The 27961-nt window shown below is 38.1% G+C and overlaps 1 protein-coding gene and 1 pseudogene across 1 annotated transcript; both read right to left on the minus strand.

Annotated features, from left to right (window-relative positions):
* Positions 1 to 535: 535 nt before the first annotated feature.
* On the minus strand, positions 536 to 1376 carry LOC116292882 (transmembrane protein 163a-like; annotated as a pseudogene).
* A 2876-nt stretch (positions 1377 to 4252) lies between these two features.
* LOC116292887 (laminin subunit alpha-1) lies at positions 4253 to 27513 on the minus strand. The gene is made up of 28 exons (XM_089025019.1): positions 26738 to 27513; positions 24559 to 24801; positions 23609 to 23714; positions 22188 to 22346; positions 21610 to 21774; positions 20774 to 20889; positions 20258 to 20473; positions 19522 to 19692; positions 18690 to 18932; positions 18147 to 18327; positions 17506 to 17655; positions 16717 to 16995; positions 15947 to 16301; positions 15186 to 15420; positions 14015 to 14411; positions 13240 to 13463; positions 12466 to 12643; positions 11837 to 12033; positions 11476 to 11566; positions 11036 to 11191; positions 10342 to 10595; positions 9597 to 9890; positions 8908 to 9303; positions 8309 to 8592; positions 8058 to 8199; positions 7318 to 7494; positions 6555 to 6699; positions 4253 to 5926 (listed from the first exon to the last, which is right to left on the minus strand). The coding sequence occupies exons 1-28, from the start codon at positions 27308 to 27310 to the stop codon at positions 5781 to 5783; spliced, it is 6273 nt and encodes a 2090-aa protein (XP_088881145.1). The 5' UTR covers positions 27311 to 27513; the 3' UTR covers positions 4253 to 5780.
* Positions 27514 to 27961: the final 448 nt, after the last annotated feature.

The raw sequence follows: 27961 nt of genomic DNA on the forward strand, positions 1-27961 counted from the left end.
ATAAAGCGTAGCTTAGGGAGTGAATTAGCCAATGAGAGCTCGCGTTTTATCTAATGTACATTATGAATTAGGATCGAGTAGCTGCTACAATGACTTCTTCATCTATTTAGTGCGTCACTCAAGTTTATCGACAGAATTTCAAAAACTTGCTTTCAAAATGTACCTGTGTGAATCCTTGTTCAGGAAGATTTCGCATCAATTCTTTTGCTATTGAAAACAGTGGCCCCAGTTGAACGTCAGGGAGAAGTCAACTTGAATGCCGAGTTGCACGCTGAAATTTGGTTTTTCGCTGCCGCCAGTCAAAAATATGAAAGGTACCGACTGATTAGGTTTGATTGACGGCAGCGAAAAACCAAATTTAAGCGTGCAGTTCGAAGACACAGAGTTCGCATTTTTATAAAACTTGCAGCAAATCAAATGGAATACTTTGGACAAACCACTTTACTCTTCGGATAGCAAGCGCTGAGTTTGCAAAATAATTAGGCTAGTGCGATTAAACTAACATAACTTGACAAGGAAGCATTAGTAGAATTGTTCAGTACTCTTCTGGCTCACCAAATCCTTCTCGTAAAGTGACTTTAACCATAATACAAATTCCATATGTAAATGTTACCATGGCAATCAGCCATGGCAATGACTGGATCAAGCCACCAGGTCTCTGCTTCCTGCTTGTAAAGTATTACTACTCACAAGGATTCCAAGAGCCATGACAGCACCACACTGCCGAGTCGAACGAATCCGTTCTCATGGTAACGCTGTGAAGGTTCTGCGCCACTTTATATTTTGCATAGAATAAAAGCGAATAACACAGGAATCCCAGCGTTGAAATCACAATGATGGATATCGTTTTTAATGGCTCGACATGGTTGGCAAGGCAATAAACAGCACGCGTGAACATCATCACTGCTGACAACACGAAGCCAACAGCAATAATGATACACGCCGTCTTCTCCTTCTTTGAAACCTCACTCGGCGCGAGACGTTTGTAGAAACGCCACATAACGCTACATGACGAAAACAGCCCTAGCAGAGCATCAAAAGCGAAAGCGAATTCAGCGGAACTGTTAGACACCTCAGAGCACACAATGGCAGCGATTCCAAGGACAAGAATCACAATTATGGAAACAAGAGAAACTACCAAAGCCAACAGACGCCATGATCTAGGATCTCCTTGGGACGTACTGGAACTCTCTTTGGACCTAAAGAACGCGCCGAAAAAAAATCCTTTATCTTCTGAATTCTCCCTGATGCATTCTCGAGGCGGCGCTTCAAACAACGGTGTGCTTTGACCATTTCTTTCCTTCATGCTCCATTTTTCCACAAACTAAGGTAGTTAGGCAATCTACCTTTTTTGTATTCCTGATTTTCTATCCTATCTTATCGTCATGGGCTTTATTGAAAACTAACAATGACCAAGTCCCGATCTCTCCTTCTTTGTCTTTTGTTTTGAGGCGTTTTAGATCGTTGATCCTCTTGCAATGACTTTCCTTCTTGCTGTGGTCGTTTCACTTTTTAACCTAATCGCTTTTAGCCGTACCGGCTCAACTCATCTCCGGTCCATAAGTATTGGCAGTAGCCAGTAATAATTATAAGTTTAAGTATTAATGTCTTTTTGCTGCTTGGATATAGTTATTAAAGATTGTGCTCGGAATGTTTTCCTGAGAAACATTTGCTTGAAAAAACATAATTCACATCTTTGATTGTAAGTTTGTCAGCATTAAAGAAAAGAAGCCGCATTCGTAGATACCATTACCAAATCGATCCAAAAGCCCTAATGGGCGCCCACAAATGTTGCCTGAGGGTACTTTTATTGTCCTGGAATAACAGGGGGCATTTGGAGCCGTAGTCCTGAACTTTAAAGTAATTCACACATGCTATCCTAAAACAGCCTCGATTTAAGTCAGGGTTTGGCTCACTCACAGATGGAACCCTGAAACAACCTCTGGGCTGATCTAAGTCAAGGTATAACTCACAGATCAAACCCTGAAACAACCTCTGGTCTGATCTAAGTCAGCGCATGGTTAACTCGCAAATCAAACCCTGAAACATGCAACCTCTTTGCCGATCTAAGTCAGGGTATAACTCACAGATCAAACCCTGAAACAACCTCTGGGCTGATCTAAGTCAGGGCATGGCTACCTCACAGATAGAACCCTGAAACAGCCTTTGGGCTGATCAAAGTCAGGGCATGGCTAACTCACAGATAGAACCTTGAAACAACCTCTGGGCTGATCTAAGTCAGGGCATGGCTACCTCACAGATAGAACCCTGAAACAGCCTCTGGGCTTATCTAAGTCAGGATACTCACAGATAGATCCAATAACAAAACAACCTCTGTGCTGATCTGCATTCAAACCATAATAAAACATAATCGTGGAATAGGCCCTGCCTTATTTGTCTAGCAAGTAATGTTTTCCCATTTCAGAACCACATTCATCATTCTCTCGAGAATAAGAATGTTTGTTCCAGTCGTAATGAGCTATACTGATTCACCAACGCATGATTCGCAAATCAATAACGCCTGGAATGGGAAAAAGACCATTAATGTCCATAACCGTCTGCTGGAGTTGCATTTATTCCCACTTTTAGAATGGTGTAACTTTTTCCTCATTTAACATATTAAATTTAATCAGCTAGCAGATGTCATTTTTAGCTAGTAAAGCAGAAAAATTTGCAACATAGCTGAAAACATCATGTTTTAACAAATTAAAAAAAAAAAGTAAAACTGTGAAGTTTGATAGAAATAAGTTCAAAACTTGCCAAGATATGTTTTTTAAACGTTTGAATTCTGCTTTGGAAAACCTTATTCTATTTGCTGGTATACGAAATTTTGCCGTTTTTTAAAGAATTTATATCTTGGCGAGTTTTGAACTAAGTTCCTTCAAACTTGAAAGTTTACTAATCAGTTGAACATGCTCTTTCCAGCCATGATAATAATTCGCCTGTGAGTTTTGGAATTACATGATTAACGCTCATTGTGGTAAAATAAATCGTGTGAAAAAGTTGGCTTCCAGGATCAGTTGGCTTCCAGGATCAGTTGGCTTCCAGGATCAGTTGGCTTCCAGGATCAGTTGGCTTCCAGGATCAGTTGGCTTCCAGGATCAGTTGGCTTCCAGGATCAGTTGGCTTCCAGGATCAGTTGGCTTCCAGGATCAGTTGGCTTCCAGGATCAGTTGGCTTCCAGGATCAGTTGGCTTCCAGGATCAGTTGGCTTCCAGGATTAAAATAAATATAAATATTGGAAACAGTTTTTACATCACAATATCCAAGATTTATCAGTAGCGAAAACCATTTTGCGTTTTTTAGGTATATAGGATAAACTGTGAATCACATCTTTTGGAGTCTTTTTTTGTATAATGGATATAAGTGAAAATGAATATTTGGGGCAAAAAAATTTTTTTTTGGTAGCCGGTATATATAGGATAAATTGTGAAGCACTTTTTTGATCTTTTATGAAAAACTATTTAAGAAAAAGCCAACGTTAGCTTGCGTAAAATGGGAAATCTTGAGTTTTGTAACCGGTATATAGGATGCAATGTGAAATCATCGAATTTTTTGATCTTTTACGAACATTAATTTGAAAAAAACTAATCCAACGTAGCTTGCGTAATTTGAGAAATAAATTAAACCCGCGACAGCAAAAAAGATTTTTGTATTTTTTATAGGATATAATGTAAATCAAATACTAGTATTTTAACACTTACAGACATTTATTTAAGAAAAAGGTACCTAAGGTTTTGATTACTGCAATTGTAAACCTTTTTAAAGACAAAACTGAAATGTTTAGCCAAGTCAACATATGGACTGATCCCATGCCTTTTTAGTCCTATAATCACTGCCAATAATAGACCGGTAATTATTTATTATAGCCAGGGGCCTGGGGGGGATCACAGGACTTAGACAACTGGATGGCGATCAGCAATGCACATGCATAGTTACCGTTGCTATGTTTCAGAAGCTCGACAAATTAGCTAGAATATTTCAGGATATAAAACTCTGATCACGGAGTTCGCTATTGTCTTATCAGGGGGGGACCATGAAAACATGGACAGGTGTAATGGGAGATGGGGAGAGGGGGGTGGGGGTGGGGAGGGGGTTGGGGGTCACACAAACATGTTAGAGTAACAACCATTAGTACGGAGGGACTTAACAAAAGATAGTGCCTCTTTCGAGTTGGGATCAGTTGATCTTTATGATTTTATGAGGGAAAAAAGCCGGGGACAACCCTCGAATCAAAGTAGAGACCCAATCATTATATTCGAGTAATCTTTATTTCATTTTGTTTCACTTTTTTCCCCTAATATTTAGTGTATGAAAAAGCTGATTAAATGGCCAGCACTTTATTACATCTTAGCGTTAGGTAACAATATCAATAAATATATCATATTCTTCTATATTATTACATTTGTTCACACTATCAGAACATACCTATCAGTATAGCTAGCTTGTTCCAGAGTATTATTGTTCGACTTTGAACCTGTATAACGACCTTTTCGAGGTTGCGCGGAAAACCTATGAGTGACGCGCGATGCATCATGGGGCTGTTTTTTAAGGGACGCCATTTTTTAAAATATGACGGAAAGCGTACCAAACGTTCTTGAAAACAGACCGACAACTCAAGTAAATGCTACTCAATTTAAAAACTAACACTTATAGAGCGAAAAGGCAAGTTTGTTTATTTCCTCATGAGAGTTTGCCTAGCAGTATAGGGTTGCCTTGTCTTTACGTAAAAAGCCCTTGGAAGTCACTGTATGGACTAACAACTAGTCTCTACGTTTATAAGGACAGTAATCAGACATAATACTCAAGGGAATTGCATGTGGCCTGGAATCGGCGGAATGCCAAAAGAAAGGGTTCACCACGTGTCATTCCCTAGAGTGTCATTTCTTCATTTAATGGTTGCTAATCAGAAGACTTAAGAATATGGATAGAACTCAAACAAAGAATTCTATTCTTTTGAGAATGACGCACGGTCTGAAGGACATATGGGCCCCAAACATGTATACTTTTTCTGATTGGATTATTTACCAAAATGAAATAGTACAAAGAAAAAATTTACAAAATCAAATCGTAAATTAACTTTTAAAAAAGCTTAAAATATTGAGTGAGCGCTGAAAAAATGTTTTTCTTGCAATAGTTGAATTAGTTTAGCAAAAAACTATTTTGTTACTATATCTACTTTGACTATCTATTATAATTTGCTTATAGTAATATTTCATTTACTCCTACAAAATTGCTATCAAAAAAGCTCGTGCTTGCGTGAGAATTTTCACTTATTTTCGTATGTATAAAAGTTCACCCCGTAAATAGTTGAGACAATAGCACTCTTTAGCCTTTCATACAGAAAGGCCGTCTTTGTGACATGGATGGTGAAAATACTTTTTGCATTTTTGCGATTTTTTTACAAATTCACGTGTGTCTTAAGATTTGGACACGCGTTTATTTTCCCGCCATTTTTTCGAGCATGCGCAGTACGATTTTCCAGCTTCAGTAAGAGCTACGGAGGTATCCAGTACAATCTTGCAGGTCCTCAATAGCTGAAGGTTTTCTTGACCATGTTTTGTACTCTTAGAATTTTAGGTTCATTCTTTCTTGGTCCGCAACTTCGTTTCCTCGAAGTGTCACAAAATCAATGTCACGTCACGGAGTGTTCCATTTGTGCTCCATTCAATAAGGTAACGTGTGAATAAGCCTTGATCATAGGAGATACCTAGAAACTACTTTAAAAATCACGTGATCGATTGTCATAATAAAAGTTGTCACGCAATGAATGTGACGCGTCACGAACCACCATCGCACTTGCTGTATTTTTGCGTCTCTTCATCGAACTGTCGAATAAGGCTGTCCAGTTCTGTTTCCAGTCCTTCTGTCTCGGCTTTTAATCGTTCCATCTCTTTCCTTTGTTCTACGTAGTCGTTTAATAAAACTGAAACAATGTTTGGAAAAAGGGCTTGTGAATATTTAGTATAAGTGCCCTGATTACTGACGCAATTAGGACCAGTACTGAAAGGTCCCACAGCCTCAAAAACGTTTCAGAGAAAAACCATATTCTCATAAGACTGTGTATTAATATTTTCAATTAAAAAATATTAAAGAAACACTTGACTCGAGAATTCTTAGTGATTTTAGTGAGATGGACAAGTCAAGCGACATCTGGACAGTTTACTTGTGAAGATAACATGTTATCGCCACTCGTTAAGATATCAATCTTAATAAACAAAAACAATAATTAGACGTTTTGGTGTTTTCATCGGTCGACAATATTATAAAAATATGTATTATATTTATTTTCAAAAAATCATAACATTTCGTAATGTTGACAAACTGAAATCTTATTTCGGAAACCGGAATTTTCGAAGCCAAGGAAGATAAAAAATTAGCGAGGGCCAAGTAAAAGGTAAAAAATAAAAAAAATATTTAAAAAAAATAAAATGTTAAAAAGTAGAAAGAACAAAATTTTAAAATGAAGATAATAAATATCAATTAGCCAATAAATGCAAAATTTGCAAACATATAAAAACCTGCTGGATAAAGATAGCAAAGTATGGGCATACCTTCAGCTTCCTGGACGTCTTGTAAAAGTTGAAGAGAATCATTATTAGCTTTGACTATCTCAGTATAGTTGGCCTTTGCTACGCTATATAGACGATCAACCTGTGACCTGGCACTTTCAATGTCGCCATTAACAGTTTCATTGACCTATAACGTTGATAACAAATGGTTAAATAATAAGTGTGTAAATCCTTAAGAATGTGTCTGTCTTATGGGGCAGATAAGAGTTGGCAGGAATAATAGCTTCTCCGTCGCGTATCCTCGCATTCAAGCGCTTCAGGATGTGTTTAATGGATTTACGTAGACAAACGAATTTCTTCTCCTGGGAATGACATAAATAAATAAAATTTATTTATTTATTATTATTTATTTTTAATGGATTTACGTAGACAAACGGATTTCTTCTCCTGGGAATAACATGGCTGATGGCTGCGGCGCCATTAGTTCAAAGATATATATTCTCCATTCTTAGATTGATATTAGGAGAGTGTGAGTTTGGGTGGTTTCTTTGTTTTGTTTTTAATTTATTATTATTTTTATTTTATTATTTTTTAAATTTAATTTCTTTTTAAATTTAAATTTAATTTTTTTGCTTTTAAACGTTTTTGTTTGTTGTGGTTGTTTTTTTTTAAAATCAATTGTTCTAATAGACTTGCAAAGTTGTGGTTTTCGTTGACCGTCTAAATAGTACTGACTTTCTTGACAATAATAGAAATCCTGCTAATTAAAAATTTAAAGATGACAAAGATTATCAGAGAGCCCTACCGTCTGTGCCACCTTCGACAGATTGAAGGTTCTTTCGGCAGTCACAACTGCTTCTTTCGCGATACGTTTGGAATCATTATAACATTTGAGGCCATCGTCAACCGTTGACAGAGTGTTGTTGATCATACGTAAGGTTACCTCTCCGATCTTCGCTGCTTCGGTGAATTTGGACTGCACCTAAACATACACACAAAAATGGATATAGGATAAATCATTCGAATTAGAAGTTCTTCTCCTCTCCTGGCTCTCTTTTATCCTCCTCTCCTCTCCGACATTAGAGAAAAACGTTTGCGCATGCGTGCATTTTAGCACGTTTTCTAAGAATCTTAAAGAGATTGAGTGAGAAAATAAATGTTTGTTTTCTCCAAGTATACTAAAACGTTCGAGAGTATACTTTTGTCAGACCAAGAAACAGTTTTAACAAACACAATATGAAAGAATTAGCTTTAAGTTTTAAGCATGGACACTAAGTTTTGGCACTTTGTGAAGTCCAATTTATCAGGCATGTTTGAAAGTCAAATTTACATATGTTTTGACTAATTTGCATACGAATTCAGAGCATGCGCAGACGTTTTTCACTCGTGTCCTCCTCTCCATTTTCATCTCATCGCTTGTCCTCTTCTTTCTCGTCTTCTTTTGTCATGTCTTCTCCACCTCTCAACTCCCGTCCTCTCCTCTCTTCTCTTCTGTCCACCGCATTCCACTTCATTAATTACATGAATTAAAATTCATTGACATACCGATTGCGTGATGTTTTTAATCTTCCGCACTCTGTCGTCTGTTTCTTGTTGTAGCCGTTCTGTCTCGGCGCGCGATGCCTGTGAATCTTGGACGACTTTCTCAATGCTCTGGACCTTGTTAAGGGTGGTTTGAGAGACATTTCTAAAAAAAATAAAAATAAAAGAATTTATGGTTAACTGCGATTCGTAATCAAGCCTATTGCTTTGTGTGCATAAAACCACAGGTATACCAACAGTAGTTACAGACTTACATTGCTTTTTCAGAGAGTGCTTCAACCTGCTTAGCCTGCCTCAATCCCTCAGCTGCGCCATCGTAAGTCTGATTAATGAGGCTGTTATTCACTTCAATTGCTTTTATTTGATTGGCAAGATTTTGAATTGTTTCGAAGGAAACTGGAAGACTCTTTGCAATGACCCTATCAGCGGTGGCCTCTGAGTCACGTGACTTGTTGCTCATTTCGGCGACTGTGTTGATCCCTTTTGTGACGTTATCCAAAGCACTTTTTGCTTGGTCTAGGACAGCCGAAGCGTTAGCCTGTAAAAGATTCAATTAATATGAGTAAAAGAGTCCGAAATACTGCGTTATGCTATCTTGCGTGACGATGTGTGCTTGTGAGACAAATACTGCATTTCGTCAAATGGCATCATACTAACGCACTTTTTGCTTGGCCCAGGATACTCAGTTATTCATTCGTGCAAAAGTATTCGAAATACTCCGTAGTTAAAGTTGGGTTCTGTGAGAGACCTTTGTAAAATCACCCTAAAACACTGCACAGACAGCTGGACCTTTGAACCCAAAATTTTCCCATTTTTCAGTTACTTTTATTCACGTTGCATTCATTTCTGGTACCTTGAACTCAGCCGTGGTAGACTGTGCAGTAGTCGCTTTTGTCTTTACTTGTGCAGCGCGAGTGCTCGCATTTTGAGCATCAGCCAGCGCCTTTTCTGCCTCGGCTTTTCGTTGAGTAGCTAAAGCATTAGCATGCTGAATATTTGTCTCAGCTTGACTGGCGGTTGCATTTGCTTCGTTGCCCTTATCAACAGCAGACACCAGTAAGCCGTTGATTTCATCGCTTAGTTTTCTTATCTGGTCTAGCAACTGGCTGTTGTTTCGAAGCTCCTCTTGAAACGTTGGTCCTAGTCTTCGCTCCACCTCTGCTCTTCGAGTGGAGACTTGACTGAGTCTGGACATAGCATCGGAGATCTGTCTGGCTGCGAGAGCTGCTGTTTCGTTGGCGAGTTTGATCTAAAGTAACATGAAATGGAGAGAGGGTTAGTAGATGTATATGGTCTTATTTTCATTAGACTCATTACAAAAGGGAATAACAATGACTGAGCAATTTTAGTCAGGTCAAGTATAGTAACAAGCTGGAATACCTCCCTCTCTTTAGCTCAATACTCATGCGCCAAATCATCTTATAGGTAAGGAAGTATTGTAGGAGGGTGAAAAGGACGGAGGGATGAGGAAAGGGAGGAAGGAAGAAAGGAAGAAAGAAAGGAATGAATGAAGAAAGGATGGCAAATATAACGTTTCCTTACCGTTTCATAACTACTTGTAATATTCCTATACGAAGCATGTCCAGATTCATTCAACTGTAACGCTTGGTTGCGGTAAGCCGTTGCCATGGCAGTCAGAGTTACCCAATCAGCATAGACCTTGGATCCTGACGGATCATACTCCACGACAGGAGAGGAATGATCTGGCAGAGCAGGGACAACCTGCACTGTTCCATTAAACTTACTGACATTGTTTTTCAAGTATCCTTCAGCTTCATTCAAGATTTGTTCGGTTTCGTTGAGTCTGCGCTGCAAATCGTCAATGGTGTCTCGAATCTACCAGAAAAAAAATTTATATTTATGATTATTAGTAAAAATTAATTATTGCCTCAAATTTTATGAGTCCGGCACACATGCCTTTTTCACCTTGGGCGAGATGTTTTCCCGTTTTAGACACGTGTCATTCGCTGGAGTATCATTTCCTTGTTTAACAGTTTCACAGTGAGAAGACAAATGAATATGGATACGACTCAAACAAAGAATATTATTCTCAAGAGAATGACATGTTGTCTGAAATAGAAAAACATTAAGCCCAAAGGAAAGAGGAACCTTGCATGTGACGTCAAAGCAGGTCAATTTAGAGGACAAAACAAAATGATTTCGTTCTCCTGAGAATTAGTAAAACTATTGTTTTGCCCTCCAAATTGAGCTGCATTCTGAATGCTTGCAAGGGGTCTATTAACACTAGAAGCGAACACCCTCCGTGCTATAACTTGATTAACCGTACCCTTTCGATCTGGTTCTGTTTTTCCCTGGTATTGTACTGTGCGCCTTCGTTGAATACACTCTCAGCATATGTTAGATTTTTGTTCAAATCTTGTATTGTAGAGTTGATGTGGTCGACTGACAAGCCGCCAAAATCCTTCAACATCTCAGTCGCATTCTTTGCCAGGATAGACACCCTATTTTTTTCGACTTGGATCAGTTTGTACCAATTGAAGTAACATGGTTCTGTGCACTTTGTACAGTTTACAGGTTTACCTAGATAACAACAGGAACAATCGTTAAGGTTATGTCGTTATTTTAGAATAACAACATGACGCAGATCTTTTACGCTACATTTCCTTTTCTTTCTCTAGTAAGTGCAAATCTAAAGCCCACTTATGTATGGGCTATTGTTATGCCCACCAAGTTGAGCTGCATTCCGACGTGCTGCAAGGGGTCTATTGTTTGTTTACATGTAGTCGCCATGTTGGCGGAATTTAACAAAAGTTTCGTCATTAGTCTCTTTTGTTATATCATCCAACATGACCGCCGTGTGATATATATGATAACAACAATTATCGCTGGAGGAGATTATCGTGTGATAGTGTGAGTTTTTCGACCAATCACCTATGTATTTATACTAACATCAGATAATATCATTATATCAATATCAATATTATTATTGCTGTTTCTATTAGTATGTAGTCGTAGCTTACCATAGCTGTGTTCCTCGCATTGGTTACATTGTCGTCCACCATACATCCCAGTACTTTCACTCTTTTTACATTGACACTGACCAGTTACCCCGTCACACCAAGAGGTAGTATTAGTTAAATACGTAGAATTGGTGTAGTTGGCGTGACAGTCACAAGCTGTAACGCAAAGCAACAAGAAAGTCAAACTGAGTCCTAATCCATATGTGTCTGGATAATTTTTTTTCTTTGTGGATTGGCCTCCCGTCCACACGCATTCGATAAATGCGCCACTCTTCCGATATCTGTGTACGGGCAAAAACGAATCCAAAACAATACGTGTGGACGATATTTTTTTTTGTAAGCAGATTAAAAAATCCGTTTTCAAAAATATTCCGAATATGTGGATGGGGCTTGAGTAATGTCATACTCAAGGGAATGACTCAGTGGACGTACTTACCCACGCATCCGTCGTGTTACATCGTAGTAGTTCAGCTTGCACTTATTGCATTGATCACCGGTGACATTGGGATAGCAATCACAAATGCCAGTTGTCTAAAGAAAGGGCAAAAAAATACAACGGAATGAAAAATGAAGGGACGAAAGCGAAAGGAAAGAGAAGAGAGAGCAAGGGAACGGAATAAAAGTAAAATGAAAAAAGGTGAAAAAGGAAAAAGAAAAAACAGAAACAAGGGAAATGGAAGGGAAATAGAATGGGAGAGAAGAGAAAAAAAGCTAAGTAATTAAAAGAAAGGAAAGGGTAAAGAAAGAAAGGAAGAAGAGAGAGAAAAATGATGAACAGCATAATAAATCGCAACACCTTACCAGATTACACTGCTGTTTCACAGCTCCTTCAAGGTGACAGTTACATTCAGAGCACCCGACCCCACTGGAGTGGTTAAAGGTGTTTGGCTTACACCGATCACATGATTTGCCAATGACGTTCTTGTGACATGCGCATTGGCCGGTGATATTGTCACATGGAACACCAGATATTGTTCCGTCGCTATTGCATGGACAACCTATCGAAGGAAACAGACGAATGTTGAATGTTGTGCGTGGAGCGAACCGCACACAAAAGCCCCTAGTACGTGGAGTGACGGTTGTAAAATTTAATTGTTTTTCTATTTAAGGTTGAACTGTCTAAGCGATACTACTTGGCGCGATAATCAAATGTATGTAGTTTTGATGTACCATTAAATAGAGGGTACCATGGCTATAGGAAAGTCAAGGCAGGTTCACGCCTATTCACGGCACTTATATGACAAGAATTGATCTTACGCCAAGTGATAAGCTGACTAGCAGAAATTTTTTAAATATCGGAGTTCTTAATTTCGAATGCCTGGTAAGTAATTTGATTATCGAGGAAGTTGTCTTGGTCGTGTAACTAAGAGAGCACAAAGGATTGGGGTCACATAAACGTAATGATCTACTTTATTTGGTACACAACTTACGTGTACAGGTCCTGTTCAGCGCGTTTCCATAGAAACCAGGTGCACACCACTCGCAGTTATGCCCCGAGGTGTTATAACCACAGTTATTGCATTGTCCTGTTGTTGTGTTGCAGTTTCCTGCTACGGTAGGGTCCACGTTATTATTACAGTTACACACGTCGCACTTCCCATCGGGTTCCTAAGAGAGTATCGTATTTGTCTTTTAATTGAGATTTTTAACAAATAAAACGGCTTTTCTAGCTCCGTTCAGTAATAAACCACGCAGGAAGTGACGTAGCACGAAACACGGGTGAAGAGAACCATAGGCAGCCCAAGCAGTGTATTTGAAGCTCAAATATAAGTATTTTTTTTTAAATACATGAAATTGTAAAAACGGTTTAAAAAGTTAACTTATCGATACGTGGAGTTTTTATCGCCTTCCAAAGTCATTTACTTAAATATACCTCGTGGGCTGCCTGTGGGAGAACTTGAGTGACTTCTTCAGTATTTTAGGTGCTTACTTAGTGCTTTATTACTGAACGAAGCACGGAGAAAGAAAAAATCCGTTGTAGCTTTGGTTGCTTTTTTAACTCCAATTCTTTGCCAAGTTTGCTGTGCGCGTGCAGATGAAGTCAGCAACCGACCTTGTTCACTAATAAATTACAATTCTCCACCAATTTAATAAAATAATAAAAAAATTGTTACGACACAATAGATTAACCTCTCACTTTAACTTCTCATCTTATGGCAAAAAATGGACACATGTTGTTTTAATGTATTCGTTCCCTGTCTTACCTGTGGTCTACCATAATAGCCATGTACACAGTTCTGACATCTTCGACCTCCATGTCCTATGGTACAGTTGTTACATGTTGGTTGACCATCAGAGCCCAGGAAACAAGTGAGTGAAAACTGGTTGCTCGCAAAAGGACCTGGACAAGGACATGGCTTGCAATCACTGGGAGTACCATCGGTGGCGTTTCCATAGAGACCATCCTCACAACGCTCACAATGATCGCCTGTGAAAGTCACGTGATTAGAGGGAATCAACAAAAGACAGACACACATATCTTACCTCAAATCACCATTTTCCATATATCGGTGAAAAATGTATGGATGGTGGTGAATGTTGTCGCATTTCAAATCATACTCAAATTACATTTTTGAAATCAAAAATTTTGATAGGTACCCCTCCTTAACGACCACGTGCTCCAGAAGGTGCCCAACCTTGGTAACTCCAAAAAATCTCATTAGGTGCCTTTTCTTAATAACAAAGTGACCAAGAAGGCATCCAACCTTAGTGTCCCAAAAAATCTCACTGAGGTATCTCTCCCTAACAAAGTGACCCAAAACCCACCCAACCTTGGTAACCCAAAAAATCTCATTAGTTACCCCTTCTTAACTACAAAGTGACCCAGAAGGCACCCAATCTTGGAAACCCAAAAAATCTCACTGGGTACCCCTCCTTAAGGACAAAATGATCCAAAATGTACCCAACCTCGGTAACCCAAAAAATCTCAATAAGTGGCTATCGCTAACTTCAAGATGACCCAGATATTCAAAAACACACCTGTAGTATTGTGTTGACAACCCAGACACACACCAGACTCGGGATGACAGCGATCAGTATGACCATTACACGAGCATGGTACACAATCCACATAAGCACCACCATTAGGAATCACCCTAGTGTACCCTGGAGCACACTGCTCACAGAACTGACCCACATACTCCTTAGGACAGTTACAAGTCTCCACATTTTCGGCCTTTTCTCCGCTACTGCTTTGATTACTGTATCCCATACTGATATCAGCCAGACGAGTGAATGTATCATTGTATGTCGTCCATTTTGCTCTTATGTACAGATATTGTAGTGTGCTCAGCACAGCCATCAGTTCATCACTTGTTGGGCGACGACCGAGGGTGTTGCCTACATGCCAATTGGGGTCTGTCTCCAAGAAGGTAATCTGGAAAATAAAAAAATACAAAATAATAGTTGACAAATTCTAACCCTAACCTATGACTGATGCTTTACAATCAAACCACCTCAAACGTGGTGGGTACTACAAGATGGTTGGTATAAACACCGTAGTGAAATCTACTGCGTATAAATCAACTTTGTTTATAGAGGATAACACTTGACAGTAATTCAACTGATAAACTTGTGGTCCTCTGTTAACGTCTCTAGTAAATTAGGGACGGGACCGCCATTAACGTGATCATCCGAGCTACGTGAAGGTCTAACCATTTGAAGGTCTAACCACGTGAAGGTCTAACCACTAACCATGTAATTACAAAGGCAGCACCTTCTCCTCAGTTATTTTAAGACCCTGAGTGTTGGTCCGGCCGAGGCTTGAACAACGACCTCCCGCACAACAGACCGACGCTCTTACCAACTGAGCTAACCGGGTGGCGGTATACTCGGACGTTTTAGAACAAGCATCGAACATTTATTACTCCAAGGAGCGTAGTGATAATAATCTTTTTTTCAATATTTTTTTTATCATAAAAATAGAAAAAATAGAAAATTTAAAAAAAAAGTGATGATAATCGATAAACGATCGCCTGACTAATTTACTAATGCACTAAGAGAAAAAGGTAATCGATATGCAATCGGTTGGAATACCGTATACGATTTAGATAATTCACTTAGCACAAATGGTAATCGATATACAATCGCCTAACTAATGGATTGATCAACTTGGTGCAAGTGGTAATCGATATACGATCGGCTTACTTACAGTATACATTTTAAATAACGTAGTCGGTGGTGATGGTAGTCGATATACGATCGGCTGACTGAATCCAGTTCCCTTTAGTATAACATCCCCCTTGGTCGAGTTATCAGGACTGGTAACATTGTCCTGTTGTAGTTTGAATGACATGCTGTAGGTGTAAGCGAATCTTCCTTGCTTGGTGTGATTATCTGGGGCAGTGAAATACTGCTCTTGTTTTACCTTAGTTTCTATGAAACCCCTGGAAACAAATCGCAAATAAATTCTTTGTTATTCTTTTATGTTGTGGGTGCACATTTGCGCATGCGTTAGCTTAAGGTGAGGACGCGTCTGTTTTCCCGCCTTTATTTCAAAAAGCACAGGTTGCCCAAGCAATAATTTTGAGAGTACTTACTTGTATAATCGTGGCCACAGACATGGCGCATCATTTGAACTTTAGTAAATATCTGCGTATGTGTTAGCTCAAGGCAAGTACGTGTCTGCTTCACCGTCTTACAGCCCGTTTCATGTTTCTGAAACCTAACAGGCTCCAGACGCCTGGCATTTTGAATACCGTTAATCGAATTTATGACGGGCCAAGTGCATTTCTAGTCATTCCGAAAGGAAGCAAGCGAGCAATATTACCGCTACTGGACAGCTATTTTCTCATTGGGATTAGGGATCGAGTCGTGGGAATATTTATTGCTCACGATAGGTAGCAGAAACAAGAATAGCTGTATTTTTTATGGAGCACAGGTAGACCATACAATGGTCTTGACAGTACTTACGTCAATAAATTTGGTGCATATGTTTTATCCCAGTCCCAACGAGCATTCTCCACTATCTGTCCATCAGCTGTAACCACGCGCCAACCACCCATGTCTGTATTGTCCTCTGTGGTGAGCAGCTCGGTCTTCAATTCAGCCTTAGACCACCCCTCATCGGTAGAACAATTGTTGGTCTTGTTAGAACAATGACACTTTAGACAGCCCTCGGGATGTGGCGCCCTCAAGCCGTAATAACCGGTTGGACAAGTATCGCAGGTTTTGCCAACTGAGTTCATTCTGCAGGGACATTGACCTGTTGCTTTGTTACAGACAAGATTCTGACTTCCATCAGGATCGCAATTGCATCCCATACAACCTGTAAATGCAAGAACAGAATGACGTTCAGGAATCAATACGTCATATTATTGTGAAAACTGACACGATGCTCCGTGGACATATGACGATGGCGTAATTTCTGAGCTTTTATTGGCCAGGCGTGCCGTGAATGTTACTGTATGGTGTTACAGTATTTGCTGTATAATTTCAGTTGTACAGAATCTGTCTAGTGACCTTCAAGTACATAGGCACATTATTCGTTCAGCGTGTCATTAAATGACAGCAATAACAGTATTAACAGCAGGACAAGCTAACAAGAATTTCAAGGAATAAAAACATACGAATTGTCTACTACAGGCAGCCTAGTTATTAAGTCATGTTTTTTCTAAAGCATGATTGCAAAGGGTAATATAAAATCCCCCCAAAAAATATTTTGAACAATCCAATATTTTTACCTGAAGTAGTCAGATTGTAAAATCTGTCAGCACACAGAGTACACTTGGTACCACCAACCCCAGCCTTACATGGGCAGACACCATTATCATTGCACTGCAAACTCGTAGAATAATCTGAGTTACAGTTACAAGGGTAGCAGCCACTTCCACTGGTGACGTTGAAGTAGTTCTGTATACACTGATCACATTGTTTGCCAATGACGTTTGGTCTGCACTCACATTGACCAGTTAATGGATGACAGGATGGACGGATGGAGCCTTCGACGTGACATGAACACGCTGGAAGAGAAAAAGACACTCAGTATGGTGAATGTCATGCAACAGTACGTAGAGAGATGAAAGATTTCATAGTCTCTTGGTTTAACAGTATACTTTCTTGTTTTTTCTTTTTGGTTTTTCTGATATTTCTCATTATTGGAGGGGGGAGGGGGTATCTTTCTTGTTGTCAGTCTTTCTTGTTGTCAGATGTCTTGTTGCTTTTGTGGGTGTGATATTTTGGTTTTCTAATGATTCTTCTTCTTCTTCTTCTTTTTTTACATTCTTGTTGTCAGGAGTCTTCTTGCCCTAGTCGATGTAATATTGCCTTCATAGCTGTGTTGCCCTACTAAATGGTCCATCTTGGTTATTCCCATTTTGGTGTTGTTGCTCCTATTGTTTCTAATGTTTTTTTGTTATCAATGCTACTATTAATACGTCTTTTCTTTTCTTAGTCACTGGACTCTGTGAATCTACAACATTTCAATATTATATATTGATTCAATGCATCCAATAATACTTTGTCTGACTGACCTTGGCATCCAGAGCCGGAGGTGAAGTTATAATAGTCTGGTCGGCATTCCTCACATGTTCGGCCAATCACATTTGGTTTACAAGAACACTGACCACCACACTTGTCACACACTGACGGGTTATTTGCTCCAGTAGCATCGCATGAACAAGCTGGAACCAAACAGAAAATATGTATCAATCCCAAACAGGGCATGGTTTTCAGCAATTCTACTCTGGAACAGGGTATATAAAATTGTGCTCGCTCTGGGACAGGGTATAGAAATCACTCTCTCCCCCCCTCTCTCTCTCTCTCTCTCTCTGGAACAGGGTATCTATTTTTGCAATACTGGAACAGGGTATGATTTTCAGCGATCTTGCTCTGGAACAGGGTATGAATTTCAGCAATTTTACTCTGGAACAGGGTCAGGGTTCAGTGGGCTCAGCGGCACATCCCTACCCTAAACAGGCAAGAGTACCCCCCGGGGTATCAATATACTAGATGATCAGACCCCATTATTAGAATCCATGTATGCCAGATATTTACATATTGTATAATTTTCTTAATGGTGAATCTTGTAAAATAAGAATAAAATTAAAATAAAGTATTGTGTGACTCAAACAAGCCATAACAAAAATACTTGGTATTGATCATATGACCATACCTTGTCCTTCTCCATAGAGGTAACCATAGTAACCAGACAAGGCATTACAACCTAAATTTGAATTGTCTGTCCACTGTCTCAAGTTAGAGGCCCAATTGTAGTATGTTGTCACATTGGTTTGTTCATCCAGTGAAGCTCGTTGGAACTGAGGATATTGTGTTACAGCTGGTAGAATGACAACCTTAAACATAAAACATGAGTTTATCAAACAAAGATATCATTTATTATTAATTAAACATGTGCCTTGTCCTTGTCCATCCATTTGTCAGGTCTATCTGTCCATCTCTCTGACTGTGTATTTGTCCATTTATCTGTCTAAAATTGTCATGATTCACCACTGCAAAATACAGCAATGGCACAACTCTATGAGGTCTAACTTAAAGCATGCATGCGCCTCTGCCAGCTGCTATGCAGTCCATGTACATATGACCCTGGAGCACAGCTCTAATGGTCTATCTATCTCATTGTCCATCTGTCTGTGTGACTGTTTGTCTATCTATCTGCCAGTCATTGTGTCTGTTTGTCTCACTAGTTTCAGCTTACCGAATCAACAGTTATCTCTGCATTAGGAGTGCTGCCACCAGGTCGTAGTTCCAAATTAACCACATAGACTCCCTCTCTCAAACAGGTTGCCTGACCAAACATGGCTGATTCATTACCAGCTGTTGCATTGGCTAAGAACTCATGGGGCTTGTTATTTGAATAAGTAACACTATTGCATGTGAAAGGAGTAAATAAAGATCGAAGCTCAACTGTGAGCTTGAGGAAATACCAATTTTGAGTTGTCTGCGAAAAAACAAAAGGAAAATATGAACTTAGTCAATGGCTTTTAGGTAAGGTAATTAAGGAAATCATCTCAAAATTTTTAAAGAAATTGGAAAGATTGATAAAAGAAATACCATAAGCCCTGGAAAATGAGCTTGAAAACCTTGTTCCTAACTATGGAATTGGCCTAAGTTTTCGTAAAAACCGGCACCACGCCCACTTTTGTCTGATTGCCCACCCACTCTTTAGGATGGGCTTATTATCAGGGAGGGGATATTTTTGGAGAGGGTTGTTTGTTAAACATTCTTTCAGTCAATTTTTGGATGGCATTTTGTATCACCTTCAAAACTCACCACCACCACCAATTCCTAAAAAATGAGTGGTTCCTGAGAAATGCAAATGTACAGAGTGCTGTCTAGGGTAAAGTCACATTCAACCCTACCCCCACCCCAAACCCCCAAAATGAAATGAGCAATTCCTAAGATACAGACAAGATTAACATACCATGAATCTTGGGTACAGTCACATACGGCCCTACCACCACCTCCCTCCCCCCTTCCCCCCTAAATAAAATGAGTGGTTCCTAAGAAATCAGACAAGGCTAACATACCATGTATCTTAGTGCAAATGTATAGAGTGCTGTCTTGGGTACAGTCACATTCATTGTCAGCTGCGTTGGGGTTGTTACATTGTCACTTTCTTTGAGAACCAAACCAATAAAGAGATACTCTTTTCCAGTAGATGTGGTGAGCATTGAGTGCTTGACTTTCTTTTCCTGGGCCTGGTGAGTGAAAACAATATAGTTATCAATAAGATTAAACTTGTGGATCTTTTTAGTTCAAAAAAATATTCATAGAGTGCACGCACTAAAACCGTGAACATTAAATAGTACTAATTAGTACTATTTCATACAGAATCTATTGTTTAATTATCACTATTTAGTGCTAAAAAAGTATTTGTTTCAAGGATATAGTGTGAGCACTCTAACTCCACCAAAGAGGGATTTTGTATAAGGACCCCCTAGCCACTGCCAGGAACTTCTAATATTCGTACAAACAAACTCTGTAATTTTGTTCAAGGTTTCACTGACCCCCTCCCCTCCAGACTTTCCAATTCCCTCTGTGGATAGGGGTATGGATATTTTCTAAAACTACACAACACTTGATATGTGAGTAATTCAGTCCCTGACTTTGATCAGCCATAAAGCTGTTTAAGGGTGTCAACAGATATCAAAGATTTTTTAAACGAGAATGGTCACCTCTGATTGGTTAAATCTAAACTAAATTTCTATGCCTGCAAAATCAGCTAATCAAAGGTTAGCTTTTCAGACAATGATCGGCACTCACTGGTGAAAGGACTCCATCTTCAGCTTGTAGTGTCAAGGAATCAACACTTGGAACAAAGAAGCCTTCTTCAATCTTGTCGCACTTTGACCCATAAAACCGTGGACGGCAGGTACATTCTCCAGTTGAGTTACATTTCACGTTGACAGACCCTGCTGGATTACAGTTACATGACAGGCAGCCATCTGGGTTATCTTCAGTTAAATTGTAATATCCATCCTAGTTTGAGGAAAATGTACATGTACAGTAATTCATAAATATGACTAAACAACACTATACTGTGCAGTATATGAGTAGAGAATGTTTGTTGGAGGGGGGGGGAGGGGGGGCTAAGACTGTAAAATATATGAGACTAGTGTGGGGAAAAGTAGGGGGAGGGGAGGCTAAGATTGGAATAAGAGACTAGTATGGGAAAAGGAAAAAAGTAGGGGAGTCCACCTCCTACTTGGTCCCTGAATCCTGTATCCAGACTGCAGCCTCGTAAAGGGTTAAAAAGATATGATTATGATTATTAATTACCTTGCACTTGTTACATGTTCTGCCGTCAATATTTCTTTTACATGGGCATTGTCCATCATTAGCATGGTCACAGGTATTGGACCTATTAACAGTACCTATCAGGGAACACTCACAGCCTAGAACAATAAAAGTTCAATCATTCACATGGTTTAAAATAGAAAAACATTACCACCTCCAGGCTAAGGGTCTACTGATCCTTGACCATGGGTAGCATGGTTGGTCTACAATGCTTATTGAGATGTGGTTAGGGAAGCACAGGTGGCATAGCAGTGAGATCGCTCGCCTCTCACCAATGCAACCTGGATTGGAGTTCCGCCAGGCTCAGTGTCACATGTGAGTAGAGTAAGTTGTTTGTTGGTTCTCTTTAATTTGTGCTTCGAGGGTTTTTTCTCCGGGTTCTTCAGTTTTCACACCTCCACAAAAATCAACTCTTAAATTCCAATTATATCATGGAACAAGGGTCACAGGTTTACAAACAAGGATGATTCTCTCACCAAGGCAAGGCTTGTGGCAAGGGGAGTCTAATCTAAGTCACAGGGTAGTATGTGAGTGGAGTTTCTTGTTCTATACTATGCTACAAGGGTTTTTTTCTCGGTTTCCTCCCTCTTTAAAAAAATGAGTTGAGAGTCATGTGACTAGAATATTCAAATGTAGGAAGGAGTGTGCATGGAGGATACATGGCCCTACAAGCTTCTAGCTGTAAAGCCTTTCATGTATAAACAAAAAATTTTTATTCATTTATTTATTTCAATAATTTATTACTAATTTATGTATTAGTAATAAATTAATGATATACTATTTATATATAAATATTAGAAGACTTCAAATAATCCTACCTTGACATCCTAAAGGGTTGGATTCAGTGAGGTTCCAGTAATCAGGTTTACAAGTATCGCAGGCTCTGCCCATCACTCTCTCCTTACAACCACACTGACCAGTACTGCGATGACAGAGAGTACGATTGGCTGTGTTTCTCACCCCAGAAAGGTTGCAAGCACATGCTATCATTAAAGATTAATGAAAAATTACTATTAATAATCAGGGCTTGGAATTAATAAATATTCAGATAATATGATAAATATCAATAAATAATATTGATATACTATTCCGATAATATAATTTATTATCCAAATAAACTCAGTAGAGTACAAATGTCTCAGGAGAATCAAGCCTGGAGCAAGTTCAATATCCTGCGATATTTGTACTTAGTCTACAAATCAGAAGTTGGGTTCATTATTCAATTTATACTAAGAAATAGTTGAAAAATAAATATCACACATTAATTTTTATAAAATTTTTGTAATCTTTTGTAGACTTGAAAAAATACTCACCTTAAAATGCCTAAAAAGATTATATCACATACTTATTATTTAAGAGAGATTCCATTTTTTTACCTAAATGGAATGGTACTTACCTAAGCATGGATAGGATAGATTTGTTTGGGGTCTGTAGTGTTCTATTTGACATGTTTCACACTTGTCTCCTGTTGTATTATCAGTACAGTTGTCACACACACCATATCCCTTGGTGGAGTTGTAATGGCAGCTGTTCGCATGATCATTACAACCACAAGCTGAAATGGAAAGAAAAAATATTAAAAACTTGTCACTTATCACCACCGCAGGTACAGAAGGCGCAGCTCAACGAGGTTGAACTGAAAGCATGTGAAGGCGCCTCTGGCAGCCACCAGTCCATGTATGACCCCAGAGCACAGCTCTAACCAGTTTGAATTACATGTTGTTAGGGTTGATTTGAGAGGAGGGAGGAAAAGCCGGAGGACCAGAAAAAACTCTCCTAGTCAGAAAGAGAACCAACCAACCCAGCTCACATGGGGTGACTGGGATTTGAACCCTGGACCTCAGAGGTGAGAGTCGAGCCTTTTACCACCACGCCATCCTGACTCCCCAGGACAAAATGAATACATGAAAATAATAATTCAACATTTCTTCTATTTTGTTATCCACTATTGACCAGAAAAACATTACTTCAGCACTAAATTGTTGCAACATTTTAATCTATAGGAACTTTTAATAGATTGTCAGTGCTGAAAATAGCCACCAATTATCAAACAATATCTGTCCAGAATCAGAACTTGTACAGTCTTTGAGCTGCCAGTCATTTTAAGCAGTAATGCTGAGCCAGAAACGAGGTATGACTATAAAACTTATTTGATGACTGGCAACTGACCAGCAATTATTTGTAGCCCTGATTGCTCAAGTCATAGTTTTCTACCAATTCATTCGATCTCTATGAGATGTATAATGGATTTGAATGATGTTTGTAGATGGATTTGAGAGGCATGCAATGGAATTTCCCATATCGAGTTACATGTGTTCACTAAGAAAATACAAGTGACAAGTGGGATATTCCATGACTGTTTCATCATTTTATTTTTAACATCATTGAAAACCCTTAGGCCACAATGCCTGATGGGAAGGAACAGTGGAATACTGCCAGGTATACGACAGCTTTAATGCATTTCCTGATTTCTTTGGAAGCACAGATGGCATCCTGTCTGTCTCAGCATCATATGTGAGTAGAGTTGCTTGTTGGTTCTCTCCTGTGCTTTGAAGGTTTTTCTCCAGGCTCTCTGGTTTTCCTCCCTCCTCAAAAATCAACTACTAAATTCAAATTCAATCTTTGGGCTTTCACCTAGTGTGATCCTAGCTCTGTTGTGATTGTCCCACACTGTGACACGACAGCCTAAGCTTAATATAGATTTTTTATAGATTTTTTTCGATTCTTATTGGCTGTATATTTCAATATTGTTTTAATGAGCATGCCAATGAGCAATACAATTACAAACAGTTGTAGCTATTCAAAAAATGACCTTACCTTCACATGGTTTTCTAACTTCATAGATTTTGTTGTTATAAAGAGGTAAACATTTCTCGCAGTTGTTGCCATCAGTATTCCTTTCACACAGACATTTCCCAACATTCTAATTGAAACAAATATTAAACCAAGCTTGATTATAATGACTAGAAACATGTTTTTACTTTCCATTAAATTATTTAGGGATAGTTCATTTAATACATTTAATATGCCGAGGGGGGTATGAAGATATGTGGGGGTTACTGACATTTTTTAAACATGAAAGGAGGGGCTCTAAAAATTTGTCACGCATGCAAGGGGGTGCTCTCAATTTGAAAAATGCTTCACTGAAACATTTTATTTTTTGGGTGGGCTTCGAAAATTAAGTTCTAAAGTGGGGCCTGTAAAAAAATGAGGTTTTAGAGGAGAAATCTTCATCCCCTTTTTGCCCCACCCCCCCTCTGCATATTAAATGAACTTTCCCTTAAGACAAAATTATACATACAGACATTTTCATAAATCCACAGTGCCTTTTTTATGCTTTGACAACAAATTTATTTTTTTTGAAATTTGTTTTTCTTAATGAAATTGAAAAGAATAAATGTCAAACTTGGAAATAAAGCCTTATGGGATTAAAAAAGACCTACATTGCAAATACATAATTATGTTAAGGTATGACATGCTGCTATGTGTTGCTGTGTGTCTTTGAAAGAGTGAACACCAAAACTAAAATAAATAACACTCGGACCTACAAAATATATAATATAGCTTAGAGAGACTATACTATGAAAGCTCTCATTGGTCCAGAACTGTGCTTTATCAATCAATAATCCACCTCCTGGTTGGTTCAGTTGGTTGGGCACCAGACATGAATTAAGGTGGTCGTGGGTTCAAGCCTAGGATGGGCCAACAGTCAGGGGCTTAAAATGTTATAAAAAAATTATGTTAAAATTATATGTATATGTACTTACTTCACTTACACATGCCGATGCTTGTCCATTACAAAAACAAGCAGCAATAACATCCCAGTCTCGTAATGTAAATGATAGACTCTTTTTCAGCTGATCACTGGCAGTCGCTGGATCAAAGCCAGGTGGTGTTATGTAGCTGACCAGGACAAGACGAAGATTGGTCATGACAAAGTATGTCTGGTTCTGATGGCTGGCGACGATCCCTTGGGATGTTGCTGGATCTCTCATGGGGCCATACTCTATCTAAACAATACAAAAAATTAGAAATCACATGATAAGTCTTTAACTCTAAGTATGTCAGAATATTTAAAAAGATGGCAACTAGTGTTATTTTATTTATACTCGTAGACAAACAATATATTATACAGTCATTTTCACACTCATAAGAACAATTATATATGAAGATAATTATTACCAACTATATATTTCTCAATATTATGTCTATCATATTAATTACATCATAGTTATATATATAGAGGCTTTGCATCATCATGTGATGGCAGCCATAGTCTAATCTGATTTGCAAGAGAAAGAATTCAGTTTCCCTGGGGGAAAAAAACTATTGTTGTGCCTCCTGTCATGGCTGCCATCACGTGATGGTGCAAAACCTTTCTCTATATATATATATACTCATAACAGCAACAACGTACTTTATTTTTTCTTTTATTTAACCATTTATAATAATCACTTAAAATTCTTTATCCAAAAGCATGTCTACAATTATTTTTGTCTACGACATTATTTATTTTCTTTTTGAATGCATTCATAAAGGACTTGCAATAATGTAAAATATAATAATAATAATAACAATAAATAAATATAATAAATAAATAAATATGATAAAAATAGATTAATGGTTTATTTATGAAATATTTATTCCATGCATAAGAACGATCACCATAATATCTACATTGATTACATTGTGGTCACAAAATAACAGGTTATTTGGTGCAATTTTAGTTCTAGATAAGACTGTGTTTTTCTTTCCCTTCATTAGATACACAACAGAATATACAACTTGTACTTGTAGATGTTAAAATAATATTCCATACAATATTGTACAATAAGGTATTCCAAATAATGCATATATAATTCCGCGAAACATTATATTGTTTTCGGCTCTATATATACATGTATGTTACAGGAGGCATTCTCTTAATATTATTAAGTGCTGGCAGAAAAGTCATATATTATAGATCCCTTGCAGCACATTGGAATACAGCTCAATTTGGAGGACGTAATGTCAATAGGTTTCAAATTCTCTTGAGATTGAAATTCTTTTGATTTGTCTTTCAAATTGAGCTGCGCTGACGTTACATGCTAGGGGTATGTTCTTTCCATCTATGTGGTATACTACTAAATAGACAACACATATGCTACTACAGTTTATTTATATATCGTACAGGTATATAACATATATGTTCTTTTGAATGAAAGAGTTATATATTTACACTCAAGCAATTGTTAGTACTCAACAGAGACTACTGATAATACCCTACGATACTAAACAAAAACCCCACTTAACCAATTTTCTCACCATTTAAACCAACACCTCTTAATTAATAATCACTAAAATGCATTTTTGGCACAGTAACTTATGACATTCACGTTCTGTACAATTTTGAAACTCATTGGAATACATAAGAGCTTAATGTTCGACAGTAAAATATTTCTTTAAGGCCAAAGTTCAAATATGTTGAAAATTAAACGGTCTGTTAAGGTTACTAAGAGGAAATGAAACATTGTTTATAGCATGGGATCCTAACGACCAGCCTGGCGTGCATACCAGGAGAAATAAAAAACTGTTACATTGAATAAAGGGATTTAATAGAAATAATTTAAAGCGTCAATAGGCTTAAAATAACAATATGGCATTGCGACTGCATTGAAGGAATAATAAGGAACGTGATTTTTTTATAAAGAAAACTAATTGAACTAAAAAGACGTTAGTTAACCCAAGTCTTTTTATTAAAAGTATTGTCGATTGAAGTTAATATTTTTGCATTTAATAAGCCTATTTATGATATTTAGCTGACATCTTTATTCAGAGTAGAATTAGAGGGATCATATTTTTAATGAATACTTTGTAGTAAAATTTAACTAACACATAAAAATTCTCAAGTTTGAAATTTGAAGACGAAAATGTCAAAGTGAAGCTGTACAATATTTCTAAACTCACCTGCTTTGCTGGATTATTTGTTGGATCGATTTTAAAGCATTCCACCGCTAAACCATTCAATCTGTTACTCGGAGTTTCCGTCATACTAAAGAATTTAGTGCAAGCAGTGGCATAGAAAGCAAGTGGTTGAAAATCCAAGCCGTTGTTTTGAGACTTTGCGAAGTACATGGCAGCAGGAAGCTCGAACTCAAACGTCGCTACAGAACGATAAACCATGAACTGTACACCAAAGTCAAACTGTAAAAACACTGGTCGATCCATATTTGAAGACTTCCAGAATGTATTTAAAGCAAATGCATCGTTAATATAAGTTGAAGAGTGACTCTGGTTAGCCTTAGGATTACTGTCATTACAAATTTGGTTGCAGTCAAGACTTGAAGGAAGACAATATTCTTCAACTTTATCGACGCCACACGTTGAATTCGCTTGAACTGAGAATTTACTCGCAATTTCCCCCGACGTAGGAAAACAAGGTCCAGCAGTACAGTCTTTGTTACTTGTATACACCAAAGAACAAGAAACAAGCAGTAGACAAAGAATAAAAAAGTTCAAATTTGAAAAAACGGTAGTCATTTTGCAGCAGTCTCTCGAAGGCTTCGTGCAACTTTCGTTGTTAATCGCGAATTTTAGGGTCTTTTATCCCTCAAATTGGACAAATTAGCACATTTACGACTTTTTCGACGTTCCTATGGCATTAATCAGTTGAACGAGAAAGACTTAAGGGGAATATTGTGCTGAAGTATTCTCGTTTTTGAACGTTTACCTTTTTGCTTGCGTAGAATTTACTGCCGAAAGTCAATTAGAACGCTGCGGCTTACCAAGTGACAACCACATGTTATAAGAATTTACATTTCAATCGACAATTCAAAAATAATAATTCAATTTTATCTCTTCAAAACTTCTCATACACACAACAGTCTCAAACTATTATATTTCAAAGTTTTTTAAAAAGAGTTTATGATTTAAAAAGTTTTTTTTTTTTAATCCTTTTTATATGGATTTTGACGATGTTGTATTTGATCAGAAAGCAGTTTCTTTCAACATGGCATTTCACAAGGGACGCCCCAAAGCGTCCATCGCTGCTTAGGAACCGTCAGTCGGGTCCTCAAAAATCCAAAATTTTGGCATTATTTTCACGCAGCTAATAAAAAAAAGCTAATAAGATTTAGCTTTATATTCTTTTCCTTGATGTTCATAAAGGGTTATTTTCTCTTTTTGAAGAAA

The sequence above is a fragment of the Actinia tenebrosa genome, unplaced genomic scaffold (assembly GCF_029948245.1).
Source record: "Actinia tenebrosa isolate PJP-AT-01 unplaced genomic scaffold, QUT_ActTen_1.0 PGA_scaffold9__36_contigs__length_13948895, whole genome shotgun sequence".
NCBI lineage: Eukaryota > Metazoa > Cnidaria > Anthozoa > Actiniaria > Actiniidae > Actinia > Actinia tenebrosa.

Excerpts from the sequence above, each read along its gene's own strand:
- LOC116292887 (XM_089025019.1), bottom strand. The coding sequence starts at position 27,310 with ATGACTACCGTTTTTTCAAATTTGAACTTTTTTATTCTTTGTCTACTG. Across the intron at positions 12,034-12,465 it reads GCTGAACAGGACCTGTACAC|GTTGTCCATGCAATAGCGAC; the intron begins GTAAGTTGTGTA and ends TTCCTTCGATAG. Across the intron at positions 5,927-6,554 it reads AGACGTCCAGGAAGCTGAAG|TTTTATTAAACGACTACGTA; the intron begins GTATGCCCATAC and ends ACATTGTTTCAG.